Below are 14,273 nucleotides of genomic sequence, written 5' to 3' on the forward strand. Positions count from 1 at the left end.
GGGTGGGAGAAATAGGCCAACTGGTTTTTTTTTTGGTTTTGTTTTGTTTTTTTAGTTTAAAAAAATTGAGGAAAAAAAACATGTTCAAGAGTACCCCAGCAAACAAAAAAGAAAAAAACCAACCTCCTTCCACTCCATTTCCTTCCAGAACTACTCTGTCTCCTTCCCTTCAGTAGGAACCTTCAGAGAGAATGACCTTTACTCCTTATCCCTATTTCCTTACCTCCATTCACTTCACTTCCACTAGTCCACTCCAACCTGGCCTCTAGTCCTGTCTCTCCCTTACTCCTCTGAAATGACTCTTGTTCAAGTTAATCCTCAATAACCATCAAGCCACTATATTCAAGTGTATTTCAGTCCTCATCCAACTAGAACTGTCAACATTATTCAACTCCTTTGCTTAGCACTTCCTTTTAGAAATCCCTCTTCTACCTGACTTTTATGACACTATGTTCTACTGGTTTTCCTCTACCTTTCCAGCTGCTTATTCTCAATATACATCAGTGACCCACAAATACATTATCTCCAATCCAAGCCATTCCTCCATATTCCTAACTCATTTGATTATCTCAAAGAGACTAAAAACTGAACCTGGACCAAATCAAACTCATGATCTTCCTTCCACACTAGTCTAGTGTTCCATGCCTAAGTGTAGGCTATCACTACCACCCATCCAGTTATGGAAGCTGGAATCTTAACAGTCATCCTTCAGAACACCATCTCCTTCGCTGGACTATCCATCTCATCATCTGTCCTGTTGATTATACCTTCTAAATATGTCAGGAATACAACCTTTTCCAATCTCCACTGCATGATCCTTGTTCATGGTCTTCTTTTTCTTCCTTCCTAACTAGTCTCTTCACTTCTTCCCTGGCTCCACTCATACCCCATTCTCATGTAAATAGCTAGAGCCATCTACTAAGAATACAAAATAAAGTTCTGTTAGGATAAATTCAGCTCATCTTAACTGTGGGTTTTGTGGTTTCTTTTTTTTTTTTTTTCACCTTTGGTTGATAGTTTTTAAATTATTTTTTTACTAATTTTTAAAATTCTTTAGAATTTTTTTTGGCCATTGGTTGCTGATAGTTTTTAGTTTTTACCAATTTTTTAAATTCTTTAGAATTTTAGTTTTCTATGATTAAATTTTGAGATAGCCTTTCCTTATTTGATTGCTCAAATTATATTTTATAGATTGTCCTACTTAAAAATAGTCCTTTTGAGATGTTGAATAGGTTCTCTCTAATGATGTTTTTATTGGTTTTATGAGTGTTTCTATTGGTTATTATTATTTTAATTTTTATAATTAAAAAGTAATTCAATGAAGGCAGAATAATCTAAGGTTATTCTTTCAGGTAAATAATTTTCAATTTCTAGCCCTAATGTCTAACACCAACAAATACTGTGAATCTACTCACATGATTCAAAATTTAACATTGTCTTCCTGCATCTGCATGTACTGTATTATAGAAACTTTACAGTGTAGCTTTGTTTTAAAACTTTGATGGCAGGCTTTTCTCCAATATTTAAAGAATTTTCAATGTAACTTTTTTTTTTTTTTTTTTCTTTTTGCGGTATGCGGGCCTCTCACTGTTGTGGCCCCTCCCGTTGCGGAGCACAGGCTCCGGACGCGCAGGCCCAGCAGCCATGGCTCACGGGCCCAGCCGCTCCGCGGCATATGGGATCCTCCCAGATCGGGGCACGAACCCGTATCCCCTGCATCGGCAGGCGGACTCTCAACCACTGCGCCACCAGGGAGGCCCCAGTGTAACTTTTAAAAGGCCCAAAGTGAAGGATCAGAAAGTAAAAGTTAATTTGTTTATTTTCTTCCTTCCTCTGCCAATCCAAATGAAGGAGACAGCTCTACATGAGGTCCAAAAGATGCCTTGAATGATAGTCATTTAACAGCAGTGCTATTTTTAATAGAATTATTTTAAATAATAGGAAATTAAATTCCAATTTTTAATCTTTTCTGTTTCACTTCTCCCATTCTTACATTTCAAATGTAGGTTAGCTCCTACTAAAAATATGTTGTGTCCTTGCCTTCCTGAAATATGTGGATTTGATGCTTTAAAAAACTTGACTAGACTTGATACAGATCTGAAATACCAGTCTCCATATGCACCAACCTGAAATACTTTGAGGACGTTAGCGGCTCAAAAGGCCTTCTGGGAGCAATGGCTCTCACCTTATTTTTGACAAATTGTTGAGCGCTTGATGAAAGAAACCATTCATTTACCACCCAGTCTATTCTTTTTTTTTTAACATCTGATTGGAGTATAATTGCTTTACAATGGTGTGTTACTTTCTGCTATATAACAAAATAAATCAGCTATACATATACATACATCTCCATATCCCCTCCCTCTCACATCTCGCTCCCACCCTCCCTATCCCACCCCTCTAGGTGGTCACAAGGCACTGAGCTGATCTCCCTGTGCTATGTGGCTGCTTCCCACTAGCTGTCTATTTTATATTTGGTAGTGTATATATGTTGATGTTATGCTCTCATTTTGTCCCAGCTTACCCTTACCCTTCCCCCTCCCCGTGTCCTCAAGTCCGTTCTCTGTATCTGCGTCTTTATTCCTGTCCTGCCCCTAGGTTCATCAGAACCATTTTTTTAAAAATTCCATATATACGTGTTAGCATAAGGTATTTGTTTTTCTCTTTCTGACTCACTTCACTCTGTATGCACCCAGTCTGTTCTTAATGATGGGCCTCGGTTCCAGCCCCGCTCAGGAGGCAGAAGCTAAGGGTCTTCTTCCCGCAGCAACCCCTCCATGAGAGTCCATTGCGCGGGGCACTGCCCATCCAGGGCCTCTGACTGGCACTCGGGTGTGATGAATCTTCCCTTCAGTGGAATTGGGTCCTACCTAGTCTGGGGATTTGTGGTGTCCGGAAGAATGATGTGTTCACAAGACCAGAATAAAATCAACCTAGGAATACTGCCAAACTCTTCCTCTGTCTATCACTTACGTCAAGTAAAGGTCGGTCTGTCTCCCTTTGCAAGGGAATTGCAGAAGTCTAAAACTGACCCTTTTCTGCACTTAGTAGAATCCAACAGCAGAGGAAAGAGGTTGTTAGCGAGGACAATTTGCTCTGCACCAACCCACTAGCGGGCAATTATCAATCAGTGCGGTAGGGCTCCCATTACCCAGTATTGCGTGTGGAAACTCCGGAGTCCAGAAAAGCCTCAGATCAGCTGAGCCCAGAAAACTCAGAGGCAGAACTTAAATATTATATTTCCCCCAGAGTACCTGCTGCGTGTCTTATTAGTTGGTTGGAGAAAGACTGGCAAAATGCTCAGCTGGGGAGCAAGAAACAGACAGACGTTTTCTGCGCCTCGACCCGGGGGAGGTGCCCTTCCCCGGGAAAGGCGGGAGGGAGCCCGGGGGCGAGGTTGCAGAGTGAGGGCAGTGCCTCTCTGAGTGCAGGATCTGGTGGCTTTATTTGTTAGCTGGTGGCTCCAGCCTGGGAAATGCACACTCAGCAGGGAAAGGGAAGAGAGATTGGCGGCAGTTTTCTAAAAACAACACAGATCAAGTCTCCGCTTGTGCCCCTTCGCTCACCCCGCGGAGGCACAGACGGGTCAAAACAGCTTCCCGGACCGAGCGCGGCCGCGCAGTTCCCACTAGGAAGGAGGAGGGCGGCCGTGACTCCAGGACTCCAGGACGCCCGGGCGCTGCGCCGCCCGGTTCGCCTTCTCTGTCAACTGGCCAGGTTCAGAGAGGCGCCTCTCCCTCCGAGCCTCGGGCTAAGGTCGCCCGGGTCACCCCAAATCTGACGATGCCGCTCGCCCCGCACAGCCGGGGACTGGGACTGGCGGGGGTGCGCCGGGGACCGAGAGGAAGGCGGGGAGGAGGCGTCGCGCGCTCGCGGTAGCCAAGCGCCCGGGCTTCCCTCCGCGGCGCTGACTCCCCGGGGTCTGCGCAGGGCGCGGCTGGCGCCCTGTCTCGGCCCGCCACTGTCCCTTCCGCTCCACCCAGGCGTTTGACTCCCGGCCTCGTAGTGCCCCCTTCCAACCCCGCGTCCGGGGTGGGATACCCGAGAAGGAGGAAACCAGTGAGGGCGAACAGGCGCTCTCGGGCAGGGCGACTCGCGGCGCCCTGGGTGCTGGTCTCCAACTTGGAGGCGGGGACTCCCCGGGCGCGGGCGGGCGAGCCCGGGGTGCAGTTTTGCACCGCGCGGGGCTCGCCTGCACCCCAACCGGCGCGCGCCACCGCGCCCAGCCGCCACCCGCGAGCGCTGAGCCTTCGCCTGGGGCACGCGCGCCCTGGGCTTCCTCTCTCCCGTCCCGCCCCTAGTTCTTCCGCCAAAACCTTCGACCAGAGTCTTCCTGCCAACATTCCTAAATCTCTTTTGCCAGCTCTTTGCGCCAGGTAGGAATAAGGCTCTGCTTTAGGGTGTGTGCAGAAACGCCGTTCCCAGGAGGCGTCTGACCTTTTCACCTTCCCCACGAACTCCTTCGGAGGGGGTCCGCGGGCATTTACCCCTCTCAAGGGCCTGATCCGCTGCCCAAACCTGTCTGTTCCCTGAAATGTCCTTGCTGTTCCTGTCCGCAGAGGCTTTCTGCAGCAGTTCCCGGAAAGCCCTCGGGGATGGAACTGGGGGGCATCCAGCCCACAGTGAGGACGCGCCGCCGTGGGAGGCGGAGGTGGGGAGGAGCTGGAGGGCCGGCGTGACCTTGGCCTGTGGTCTGAGCTGGTACCGTGAGAGCCCTGCCAAGAGCAAACCCCGCCCCCGCCACTGTTCCCTCCCCCGGACTGCACTGGAACCCGGGGCACTGGACCCCTAATTTCCAAACCCCGAGCACCTGGGCTCCGAGTCAGGATGCTGGGCGGGGTCGGGCGACGACTGCCCCCTAGCTGGAAGGCACACCAGCTCCCACCCTCCAGGGTCCCCTCTGGCCCGGAGGAGAGGACACCAGATCTCGGGTAACAATGGAGCCCGCGGCGCGCGGCGGGCACCCGAGCACGCCAGGCGCCCAGCAGCGCGCCCCTTTACTGGGCAGGGAGGCCGGGTGGGGCTGCAGCACAGCCTCGCCCGCGCTAATCTACTGACTCGGCTCTACGTGGCAGTGACACTGCCGACCCTCGCCCGGCTCCGGGGTGCGTCCCCCACCCCTGCCGCGCTTTCCTCAGACCCTCCGGGCCTGACCCGCAGCGACCAGGCTGCTTCTGACCCAGGTCACTACCCGGCCGCCCCGGACGCCTCCCGGGCGTCCGGAGTTGGGAGCAGCAGCCGCTACCTCCCGAGCGCCCCGCACGCCTCGGCGGCGGATCCCCAAGATCCTGGGCGAGCTGCCTCGCTCTCCCCCGGGGGTCCGAGCGAGCACGCCGAGGTGGGCTAGCTCGACCCTGGCGCTGCCCCCGACCTCGACGCCCTGTCCCCCAGACACACCCGCCAGCCCGCCCTGGGCGCGGACCCCCGGCGCCTCCCTTCCCGGGAAGGTCCCAACAGGGCCTGCGGGAGAGACGGACAGACGCACGGGGAACGCACACGGAGGGAAACTTGTTCCTCCCCGTCTCCTGTCAGGCAATTGCTGGCGAGCCCGTGCGGGGAGAGGGGCGGGAGGAAGCGAGGGAAGGGCTCCAGAAGGGGAGGGGAGGAGGAGGTGGGGGAAGCAGGGGTGCAGTTGGTGAAACAACTCCGTCTCCCGCTCATCTTTTCATTGCTTGCTCCTCTCCTTCGCGCAGACACCTCGGACCTCCCCTGGGCGCCAGCTCCTCGGCTCCAACGCGTCCAGAAACAAGCGGATTTTTTCTTTCTTTCTTTCTGGAAATTGGCGTTGGTGTGCGTTTCTCTACGTCCCTCCTCCTCCCACCCCACCCCCCTTTTTTTGAGACATGGCCCGGGCAGTGGCTCCTGGAAGAGGAACAAGTGTGGGAAAAGAGAGAGGAAACCGGAGCTAAATGACAGGATGCAGGCGACTTGAGACACAAAAAGAGGAGGGTTTCTCTCGGATCACGGCATTGCCTCGCCGCTTTCCTTTCTCCAAGACGGACTGAGGATTTTACAGCTCTGGGAGGAGTGGAAGCGCTCCGGATTGTTGAGATCGCCCCGGTGCTCTGTTTTCCCTGCACGTTCGGTTCTCCCGCGTCTTCCCGGGAACCCAGCGAAGGGAGGATGGAGAAGGGGCTGCCGCTCCTGTGCGCCGCGCTCGTCCTGGTCCTCTCGGCGGCCGGCGCTTTTCGCAACGGTAAGTGACAGGCGGAGACGCGCGGCCACGGGGGTGAAAACCCGGCTCCAGGCTGCCCGCGTCCGGACCCCGGACCCGCGCCCAGTTGCCGGGATCCACCGGGGAGAGCCGCCTCCTGGGCGAAGGAAACTTTTATCCAGGTGGAGAAATCAAGCAATAAGATCAGTCGGTGTAGGGCAGGGAGATTTCAAGTGCTCTGACTCCCTCCTGAAGTTGGTTGTTCGGCCGTGGAGGTCTTCCTACCTCTGCTACAAGGCAGAAGTGCTTACCTTCCCAGAGCAGCACACCAATTATCTTAATAATGTTTCCTCCCAAAGGCAATTAGAGGAGACTCCCTTTCAAAAATCTGATGGCTGTTGAAAGTTAATGAACACTTTACCAGGAGAACTTCCTGGTTCTCGAGCAGCTCCCCCGAACTGTTTCCTCTGGTGGGTGCCTGCAGGAGATAGCGGTTTGCTGGTGGATGTAACTCCCTCCTCCGCTTTTGTAAATGGCCCTGATCCGTCTGGAGTATGAATGAAAGTTACGTCGTGTCAATAAAGGAATCTGATATATACAGTGTAAGGCACCAGGATATCTGAAAATCCCCAACCTAGTTGCAGCTTCCACTTAGCTTTTAAAACTACTCAGTGTTAAGTAAATGGAAGACCGTGCTGGGTTATAAACAGTATCCTGTAACCTAAATAATGTGTTTTAAAATGGGATCTGGTTGTAGGCATGTTTGACTTACACTGTAAAGTAGGTGGAAGCAAGAGGATGGCATTATCTTTACAGTAAGTCTTCAACAATTATTATTAACTAATTATCAAATATTTACTTTTGTCTGGCTTAGATTTCAATCAGAGTAATTAGAAGGAAAGACCATCCGCTACTTACGGTGGTATATTGTTTTAATAAGAGACCACAAGTGGAGGAGTTCATACCGAGAGGAATGTAAATCACATCTTTACGATGGAAGTTAATCTTTCTAATATGCTTTTTGGCGGTTTCGTGATTGAAGCAATAGGTTTTCCCAACAGCTACCAAGCAGTGTTCTAAAAGATACACTTGGAAGCAAAACACACACACACACAATTGTGAATGTGGAGTTCAATTTATTAATGAACCTCGGATGATGGCATCTTTCTATATAGTCTGGCAGGGAACGAAATAGCATTCACTCCAATTGAAAGAGCTCAAGTGGTTAGACTTTAGAAATTACAGTAACCCAACCTCTGCCTCCACAACTCCGGAGATTAAATCGGTGGTGGTGTTCATAGGATGGATTTGAAATCCAATGCAAATAGCTTTCAGACTTTAGGTTGTGAGCTCCATATGTCTGTGTGTGTGAGTGTATGTGTATGTACATACATAAGCAATATATATACTTCTTAATTTTCTTCGCAGAAATCTGGGGAATGCTGAGACCCTGAGCTTCAATCGGTGACTTGACTAGTTAAACCCATGTTGCTGTGTTTGCAGTGACCAGAGCCAGTTAATGCCTCTGTAGCTCAACAGACCTCTTCCAGCCATGTCCACCTCCTCCAAGTACCAGTGTCTGCTAAATTAATTCATTAACCTTATTTAGGACTAATGGTCCAGAATCATTAGAAACTGCTCTTTCTTAATCAACTGTTAGAGAGATTTAACAGAGCCAGGGAGTCTAGGAGTCCGCATTATCTTATTACACTGTCACTTTCTCAGAAGTCACAGATTAAAGAGCTCTGGTGTGGTACTGAATGCACCTAAATGTCTTCTGAAGTGACTCTGTCGAGTGGCTACAAGCAGTGCTGTTTTATTTCACTCGTCTAACAGATGCCAGACACTGCCATGATGTTTGTACAGAGCTGGAGGAGACTTAATTGGATGGGGTCGCTTTCCAAGTTTTCTGCACATTTAAAATAATGCAAGAGCCTCGGCAGAATCACATAACAGAGTCCAATATGATCATTAGCTGAGATTCTGAACTCTGGTTACAACATCATTTCTTCTTGGCAAACCTTAAGTTTCTACAAGCCAAGGCAAAGGAAGCCCATATAAGGCTACCCCCAGTCTAAGAAACAAAGTCAAAAACATCTAGCAATTGAGAAAAACAATGTAATTTATATTGTCTTCTTTTTAATTTATGGGAAATGATTTCTGTAATGCATGTAGCTTTATGCATTTTTGATGTGCACTTCATCTTTCATTTCCATTTGACCTGGTTTTCCTGTAATAAAATTCTGTAGATTTATAAATTCATGCTGAGAGCAAAGAATGCCATTCTCTTTCCACAGGGAATCTATTAGATGCAATATTAAAATCCATATATACCATTACTGAAAATTTGTGATTGATAGGCTTATATATTTCACTGCTTTCATACCTGTTCCTCTTACATAGTTTATGCACCAAATTTTTATTGCTCGAAATTAAGCATCAATAAATGTGGCAGCATTGCAGGCTGAGGCTCTCCAATATGAAATCCATCATTAAAAGTGACAATGAGGGTCCACACTGAACAATAAAGCAGCCCAGAGACTGGTTTCTTTGGCTCTCAGTGAATTACTTTGGCTTTTGGGTTTTTTGAAAGGAGGGCTCAAAACTTGTTAGCTCACCTTTCCTCAACTGTGACAGTGTAGCTCATCATATGTGATACCCAGACCTCCGTGTGGTGGAGCTTTTTTCCAACATGTAGGAAATTAGAATTAATGCTGTGTAGCTATTTATTTTTCTTTCTGCCCAGTTACTTTGATCTGGTCTCCAAGACTGAGCAACTTGGAGCAGTAGAGCAGAATTATTTCTGCTTCACCACGTATACTTTGTTCTCTGATGATCTGGATCTCAAAAGCAGAGATAACTCAACATCACTTAGGTTTATGGGCAGATAAAACAACAACAACAAAAGGTTTGGCTTTAAGCCAATTGAAATCCTGGATGACAATCCCCACTGATCAATGACACAGACCAGGCTTATCATCAAAAAGCAACACAAAGGGTCAAATAGCATCTTTCAGTCGCCTTCACTTAGAACTTGCTCCTTAACGAGATTACACTTCTGGGGGGATAATTAAGTCTAGCAGAGGCTCCCTGGGGACCATGTTAACATCCATTGAGGGGACTTAATGTTTTTAATGCTAGAAGATCTTTTTCTTGGGAGGGAACTTTGTGTGGGGTGGGGGGGGAGTCCTATCAGATCTCAGTCCACTTTCCTCCTGAACTGACTTCCTGAGATCAAAGAGTGCCCTTTGGTGGCGTGTTGGTATTGGCACCACCTGAAGGACCTGCAAGCGCCTCTTGGAGCGCCCCTTAAAAAGTTATGGAATGTTTAATAACTGGTCATTTATATGTAAATTTAGAATACCTAACTGGTTGTCAGGAAAAGGTCTACTAAAATATTATTTGTATTGCAGATAAATGTGGAGATACTATAAAAATTGAAAGCCCCGGGTACCTTACATCTCCTGGTTATCCTCATTCCTATCACCCAAGTGAAAAATGTGAATGGCTGATTCAGGCTCCTGACCCATATCAGAGAATTATGATTAACTTCAACCCTCACTTCGATTTGGAAGACAGAGACTGCAAGTAAGTGAGAATGTTTGAACAGGGCGCCACAGCACCATCTAGTGGGCGCAGGTGTCTATGGGGGGGGAAGTCTGTGAACCACGTAGAATGTAAATGGATCCAGGAGGGATTCTGATCTAGGCCAGATCATGTGTCAATGGTATGGAAATTAAATTATGTTAAGTGATTTCTGAGTTCCCTAAGCCAGGGAGATTATATTTAAGTGTGTAATTTCTCATACTCTTTTTCCTGTTAACTTTTGGTTTTGGAACTCTTTTGTTAAGAAATGTGTATATATGTGTCTTTTTTTCCTGGAAAGGTGAAGAATTAGAAACCCAAACTCTCACTTGAGTTCTTATGAAATATCGTAGGTCACTCTCATATAGTGCATTGGCAGACGGTGAGGTCGGGTATTTTTTTAAAACAAATCTGGGGCATGTTTTGTGATCTAAGAACTGTGTTTATCTTACTGAGTTTGACATGACCAAAGCAAATTGTCATTGAAAAAAAATGAGGAATATAGGGTAAGTCTAATGAGGGATTTTTATAGTAGATTAATAACTGCAAGTCTCTTATGGAAAATGCTAAAAGAACTGTTAATTCACGATGAATATCATGTTTGTTCATGTGCTTTAGCATTCCTATCTCCTTCTATGGTTAAGTTACTAAGCATCCATTTATACCAGGTTTCATTATTATGAAAACATTCTCACTAGAAGGACAGTCTAAATTATATTTCCTCACTTCGTATGAAAGAACTGTGTGTAGGTTTTGCTTTCCACAGGTGGAAGGTATGTTTTCACGTTGCAAGTGGCAGTCCACTCAGATCCAAATTTGCTTTTCTCACTGGACATCCATGCAGCAGACCACCTGTCTCTGTCTTACCTATGTCATCCTGTTCTGGCACACTGCACATGGTGTATTCTCCAGAGACCTCAACCTGAATATCAACCTTCAATGATGTTTAGATATATAAATAGTTTTAGCAAAGGAAAGTAATTTATTTAAATCTCACTTCTAAAGTGTTTCTCCAAGACTGATATGTTTTACCAAGTTTTAAAATGAGTCAGTTTCATTATTTAAAATATTTTCTTTGCCAACACATAACCCTTTTAGAAAAGAAAAGAATAGTATGAAAATATTCCCACCTGCAAGAAGTCCTCAAGAACCTGTTGGTTTGGTGGGGTAACCTCGTTTTTCATGGTCAGGGAGATGAGGTCATCTGGTTAATTCAACATCTGGTGCCTGGAGAATTAGCATACATTCATGTCCTGTTGGTCAATTTCCAAATAATCAGTGGAACACTAAAGCAGGTAAAATTATGCCAATTTCAATTGAATCTTTGTCCTGTGATTCAGAAGTGCTTCAGGGCATTATATTGAGTTTTTAATCTTGTGTGAAAGTTGCCATTAATAGAGTGTTCCAGTAACTTCTTGGAAACAGGGAATTCTTTTTTTTTTGGCCAGTATTTTGTATGGTGGTTTTTACAATGTCAATCACCTAGACAAATTGGAGACTTGTTTTCCATTTCATTTTATTTTGTTTTATGTTTTGCATTTTGCCAATACTTAAACTGCTATAGGAGATATTTTTAAGAAACTCTGGTAAAACATACTCAAGTAATAACATTATTCCTCAAAATAAGGTGCTATTAGATTTCAGTAAACTCATGCTTACTAATTCCTGATCTGAGAGTTTTGATCATGTATATATATGTAATATAATAGTTAAGGAGTTCAGAATAGTTATTAGCAGTGGTGTGCTGGTCAATGTTAACAACTGGATCTAGGGAGGGGATAGGTCAAGTCCTGATCTGTGACATTTGCTGATTTCTGTAGTGTAAATATTCCTACCATGGCCAGTTTCAAACTACAGTGATGTCACTGTGCACAGACTTGCAAACAAGTGTGTACATCTGGTTCTCGTGAGCTGGTGTGAGCCAGCTCCAGCACCCAAGTGCATAGGAGTGTAAGAAGGGGAAGCCAGTTGAATGAGATAATGTGTGTAAAGTGTTTACAAGTGTCTGGCACACAGCAAGCCTTAAATAATTCTCTGCCATATCATGATGTGAGGTAGAGTATGGTAGGATGGGGGGGAGCAAACTTTTTTGTTAGTTTTGTTATTTAAACATGATAAGAAAAGGGATAATTATAACTCAGAGTAAGGGACCATTTAAGTGATATCAGCAAGAAACTGACAAGGCCAAGAAGATTGTTTCTGTAATTATGATGGTGAGTTTTGTTTTTGTTTTTTAATGCTACAGAATAAGGTGGTTTTTTAATTGTAGCAAGTGAGTATTTGTTCTCTGTGAAGGAGCCATCTCCTGCCCAGTCTTGAAGGCTGATACCTTTAGCTTGATGTGGTCAATGGAGATTATGGCCCTGGAAAAAATATCTTTGTGCCATGTTTCCAAGTGGTGCTCCCTGATTGTTTTATCAATGAAAATTCCAAAAATGATATAGGAAGACCAACTTAAGACATTTGCCATCACTATCTTTCCTGACTGACTGGTCCACATGACTCCTGGTTATTGTTGAAGGTTGCAGCTGAAAATTCTACACATGTGGCACAATTATCTCCTTTTGGTTGTGAGAAGAATCCACAGCTTTAAAATCTACAGGGGGTTAGAATTCCCTAGCAAGATGGAAAGCACCAGAAACTCCTGTAGGAATAAATTCATAGACTTCCAAAGTTTATGTTGGATGTGCAAAAGTATAGATTTTGGGGTTTTGGTGGATTTTGGGGTTTTTTAGTTTATATTAAACTGCTTCCAAAAATGTATTTGAGATGACACATCGCGTTCAGAGAACTGGTAAGCTTTTACTTATCATTTCTGTTAAGAACAAGCCGTTTGTCTTATTTGAGATATTTAATGTCTTTCCTTGTCTCAGCTATATTATATGTCTAATAGCAGTAAAAAGTACTTGCTGTTCCCGTTTTATAGTAAGATAAAATAGGGTAGTGGATATGAAAGCCCTTTGAAAAGCTAGAAGCTCCTCTCAGAAGCCGTTATTATCATTCTTAGATATCTTTAACAACTTGGTGATTGTTAGAACATTTGGACATAGGAAACTAAGCAAACGAAATGTGTTAATCCAATAATGGGGATGATCCGCATATAATAACATCCTGCATTTCTCTTGAAACTGTCGGTATTTGAATAGTCAGCTTTCATAATGGGACAGCTCAAGAAACTGATTCCTTCACAATTTGCTTATTGCAAAACATCCTGGAGACCCAAGTAAACAATTGTTTCTTAGAGTGTAGGAATACATAAGTAATTAAATAGCCAAGCTCTGGTAGGAAAAATATTTTAAATTCTATTTTATTGTTTTCTTTATCATGAAATTAAAATATTCTCTCATAATTTTAACCATACAGTGAAATGCACACAATCACAAATTTTCATGTGAAGAACACCAGGACTGGCCCAGTACATAATTAACCTGTGCTAACCTCACAAAAAGGTTTTTACAGTGCATGGGGGGGGGGGCGGGGGGGGATATTTCCTTAAGGAAAATGAATGTCCAAGTTGTGCCTGGTAGCTTTAAAATTCAACCATCTATGTGTATGCCACCCCTGAATCAGGCTTCATTACAAATAAGCATCAAAAACATAATATTAGAACTCCCTGAATTCTTTCATTGAACAAGGTGTGGTATCAATCAGTCAATCCATGGAGCCATAGAGCGTCTGTCTGCAGGCTAATCTTGGGCTGGGATTTCTAGCTAACTACTCTGCCTGGTTTTATTGTAATGTTGATACCAGAGGTGGCTATAGAATGTTCTGAATGGAGAAGAAAAGGAGGAATCTGATTTCTCTCTTTTGCACCTGCAAACTCCTCCGTGCTTGTGAAGTGTCAAAGCAGAGTTAAAAGCAGAAAAGAAAGAAAAACCCACCTGCAGAGTGTTGGTCAGAAGGCAGTGTTCATTGTGCATTGAAAATGGTTTTCAGTACTTACACTGAGCTGGTTGGGTCTTACTCCACTGGAGTTTCCTTCGGTGGTAAAGCGGCCATCTTGACTCTCATAAAACTTTATATCTGCATAATAAACAAGAATGTCATTGATACAGTAGTTAGAATTTATGGAGCTTTTCCGGTTTCCCAGCAATGCAAACTATCAGCATGATAATTTATAATGGTTTGTGACAAATACTGCTGAGCAAAGAGGTGTGTGGTTACATTCAGATCAGATGTCATCTGGGGAGCAATAAAAATTTCACAGACATTGGGTTAAAAACATTAGGAAAATGAATGTGAAGCTCCAGAAAGAGAGTCTAAAAAGGTGGTGGTGATGGGGGAGAAGGGAGGTGTTCTGAGTGACAACTTCCTGACTTCACTGCCTGATTTGTCAGGGCTGTTTCGTAGGATTTCACCAAGACGCAAGGCTAACATCCCATAAATACTTTTCTCTCATTAAGATTTGTAACCTTTTCTTTGTGTAACCAATAAATTGGTGTCTTTATCTTAATTCAGTGCAATCAAAGGAAGATTTCACTCTTGTAACTTCATATGAAGTTTAAACAGTAAAACTGTAATTAAATAGAGACGA

General features: G+C 44.9%; 1 protein-coding gene across 7 annotated transcripts in view; it reads left to right on the forward strand.

Moving 5' to 3' along the window:
* The first annotated feature begins 4,827 nt into the window (after window positions 1-4,827).
* The window catches only part of NRP1 (neuropilin 1), a 139,966-nt gene continuing 130,520 nt past the window's right edge, over window positions 4,828-14,273 (forward strand). For 3 of the 7 annotated variants that reach the window (XM_060097684.1, XM_060097686.1, XM_060097687.1), the window contains exons 1-2: window positions 5,622-6,196; window positions 9,568-9,742. In XM_060097684.1, the coding sequence (XP_059953667.1) occupies window positions 6,124-6,196; window positions 9,568-9,742 (248 nt within the window). In that variant the 5' untranslated portion in view covers window positions 5,622-6,123. Of the gene's footprint in view, window positions 4,932-4,961; window positions 5,106-5,621; window positions 6,197-9,567; window positions 9,743-14,273 lie in introns of those variants that run through there. The other 4 variants (XM_060097683.1, XM_060097685.1, XM_060097681.1 and 1 more) reach the window with 3 other exon arrangements.

The sequence above is a fragment of the Mesoplodon densirostris genome, chromosome 4 (genome assembly GCF_025265405.1).
Source record: "Mesoplodon densirostris isolate mMesDen1 chromosome 4, mMesDen1 primary haplotype, whole genome shotgun sequence".
Classification (NCBI taxonomy): domain Eukaryota; kingdom Metazoa; phylum Chordata; class Mammalia; order Artiodactyla; family Ziphiidae; genus Mesoplodon; species Mesoplodon densirostris.